At 65.6% G+C, this 451-nt stretch overlaps 1 protein-coding gene across 1 annotated transcript in view; it reads right to left on the reverse strand.

Moving 5' to 3' along the window:
- Positions 1-451, reverse strand: part of TAF1C (TATA box binding protein (TBP)-associated factor, RNA polymerase I, C, 110kDa) — a gene marked incomplete at both ends in the record, with an annotated part of 2,867 nt that overhangs the window by 624 nt on the left and 1,792 nt on the right. Inside the window, 2 exon segments of the mRNA XM_009699254.1 lie at positions 4-77; positions 204-390. Coding sequence (XP_009697556.1) covers positions 4-77; positions 204-390 — 261 coding nt within the window.

A 451-nucleotide genomic window follows, 5' to 3' on the forward strand; every position in this document is an offset into this window, starting at 1 on the left:
CAGGTGCTGCAGGCAGCCGGCGATGCTGTGCAGCTTCTGCGGAGGCCCTGCCAGCTGGCAGGCTGACCCGCTGCCCCCTGCAGAAGGACACACCAAAAATTGGCCGGTGAGCATCGATGTCAGGGCGGCAGCTGGTCCCAGCAGTGAGGAGGCTGGGCTGTGGGCACAGAGGACACCCAGTCCCACAGCACGCCTGAAGAAGCCCCATCTCTTACCCCGGTATTGCAGCAGCAACAGCTCCTGGGTGCGGGATGCACCGAGCAGCACCTTATGGCTCCTCCCGGGGCCCCCTGGCGTCAGGTGGGCAAAGAGAGGGGGGGCCTTCATCATGTGCGCCCACTTCAGCACAGGCACCAGCGGCAACCGCTCGTCCAGCACATACACGGAGAACTGGGGTAGGGATCATGGCTCAGGGGTGCTCGCTCCAACACGCCGTGGCAGCCCCCCTCAG

Source organism: Cariama cristata, unplaced genomic scaffold (assembly GCF_000690535.1).
Source record: "Cariama cristata isolate BGI_N322 unplaced genomic scaffold, ASM69053v1 scaffold32204, whole genome shotgun sequence".
In the NCBI taxonomy this organism is placed as follows: Eukaryota; Metazoa; Chordata; class Aves; order Cariamiformes; family Cariamidae; genus Cariama; species Cariama cristata.